The sequence below is a fragment of the Rattus rattus genome, chromosome 6 (genome assembly GCF_011064425.1).
Source record: "Rattus rattus isolate New Zealand chromosome 6, Rrattus_CSIRO_v1, whole genome shotgun sequence".
Lineage (NCBI taxonomy): Eukaryota > Metazoa > Chordata > Mammalia > Rodentia > Muridae > Rattus > Rattus rattus.
The window spans coordinates 98,762,292-98,764,242 of NC_046159.1; the positions used below are offsets into that span (position 1 = coordinate 98,762,292).

The 1,951-nt window shown below is 40.0% G+C and overlaps 1 gene segment (V, D, J or C); it reads right to left on the reverse strand.

The window, feature by feature from the left end:
- Positions 1 to 607: 607 nt before the first annotated feature.
- LOC116904401 lies at positions 608 to 1,216 on the reverse strand. The segment is given in 2 exon segments: positions 608 to 1,074; positions 1,168 to 1,216. Coding segments are annotated over 2 exon segments (516 nt in total).
- Between the last annotated feature and the right edge of the window lie 735 nt (positions 1,217 to 1,951).

Here is a 1,951-nt window from a genome sequence, read left to right on the forward strand (position 1 = left end):
TATGACATCAGTCCAGGATCTTCTGGCCTTCATGGTTTCTGGCGAAAAGTCTGGTGTGATTCTGATAGGTCTGCCTTTATATGTTACTTGACCTTTTTCCCTTACTGCTTTTAATATTCTTTCTTTATTTTGTGCGTTTGGTGTTTTGACTATTATGTGACGGGAGGTGTTTCTTTTCTGGTCCAATCTATTTGGAGTTCTGTAGGCTTCTTGTATGCCTATGGGTATCTCTTTTTTTTTAGGATTGGGGAAGTTTTCTTCTATGATTTTTGTTGAAGATATTTACTGGTCCTTTGAGCGGGAGTCTTGCTCTCTTCTATACCTATTATCCTTAGGTTTGATCTTCTCATTGAGTCCTGGATTTCCTGTATGTTTTGGACAAGTAGCTTTCATTTTCTTCGATTATCTTTGACAGTTATCTTTTCTTCCTCCTGATCTCTTGTATTCTGTTGGTGATGTCATCTTCGCTCTTATCTCTCTTCTTTTGGTTTTTCTATATCCAGGTTGTTTCCATGTGTTCTTTCTTGATTGCTTCTATTTCCATTTTAAATTCCTTCAACTGTTTGATTGTGTTTTCCTACCAGAAGACTTCTTAATGTTATACTCATTACCATCTGTTCTTGTCTTGTCTAGGGCCAGAAACAGCATTAAACCCATGTACTTCCTGTTGTGAAAAAAACCTCAGGATCACAGTTAAGAACAGGTTCTTGGAGGTGGACCTGGAAGAGGAAGAATTTGGTTTCTGTCTCAGCAGAACATGAGTCTGCAGCTCTGTGTCTAAGCTGCTGGCACAAAGATACACTGCAGAGTCCTGGGGTTGTGTGGTCTGGATCTTCAGAGTGGAGAGCGTCTGATTGGGCATCTGGGCTGAGAATCGTTCCTTGGGCATCCCTGAATCATCTATAGGAGCTTGGTTGTTAAAGTAAATCAGGAATTCCAGTCCCTTCACAGTGCTCTGTCTGTACCAGAAAACAGCAGAATGTCCTGAAATTGGCTCACTTCTCAGAGTTACTTCTTGTCCCTTCCCTGTCACCTTGTGTCTAGGTGTTTGGATGACACCACCATTTGTTGGTTCTAAAAAGAAACAGAATAGAGAATAAAGAACGTAATTGTAACCATGACAAGCAATGATCAAAAGCTGCAGATTCTTTATCTCTGGAAACTCACCTGCTCTCAAGAAACAAAGGACCAGGTAGTAAAGGAACCTGGTGGCCATGGCAAGATGAAGCAGTGGCTTTACTCATAGAAAATCCACACAAGCTTGAGAAACTCAGGCTGAAGTCTCCAGGAGCTCTGTATCTCTAAGGTGGAGCATGGCCTTGTGATGACATCGCTGTCTCCGTCACAGCTCAAAGGATCCCCTTTCAAAAGTGAGCAGTGATCATCTATAGAAACAAACAAAACACTGAAATGAATAATTGTTCCGCTACATGTGTGGGTGGTTGCTCCAAAGACTCAAAAGCCCCTTTGTAAATATTTATTTCCTAAAGCCTTTATTCTTCAGTGATTGGCCCAGCTTCTACACCCTATATTCTATTTTCCTTCAAATATTACATAGCAAATTGCCTACTGAACACTTCTTTTAGCAGTAATTTTTACTTTTTCTTTCAATTTTTATATTTGTGTTCAATGTATTTTGGTCTTATTCACACTCACCATTACCTCCAATGTTAGATCCCCAAGACCTGCTCACTGTTTTTCCTAGTAACATCATACCCTCCTTTACTGTTACTACTGTTGTTGCTGTTGCTGTTATCTCCATAAGTTCATTAGAACAGACCATTGGCAGAGGTAGTGGTGCATCTACTGGAGCATAAGAGAGTAACATGATTTCTGTTGTATCAAGACAACAGAATGAGATAAATACAGGTAGACTTGGAAGCTTTGGACAGAGATTCTGAATGGTAGAATATCAGAAACACTCACTCCTCCCTCTCTAATATTAGCATCA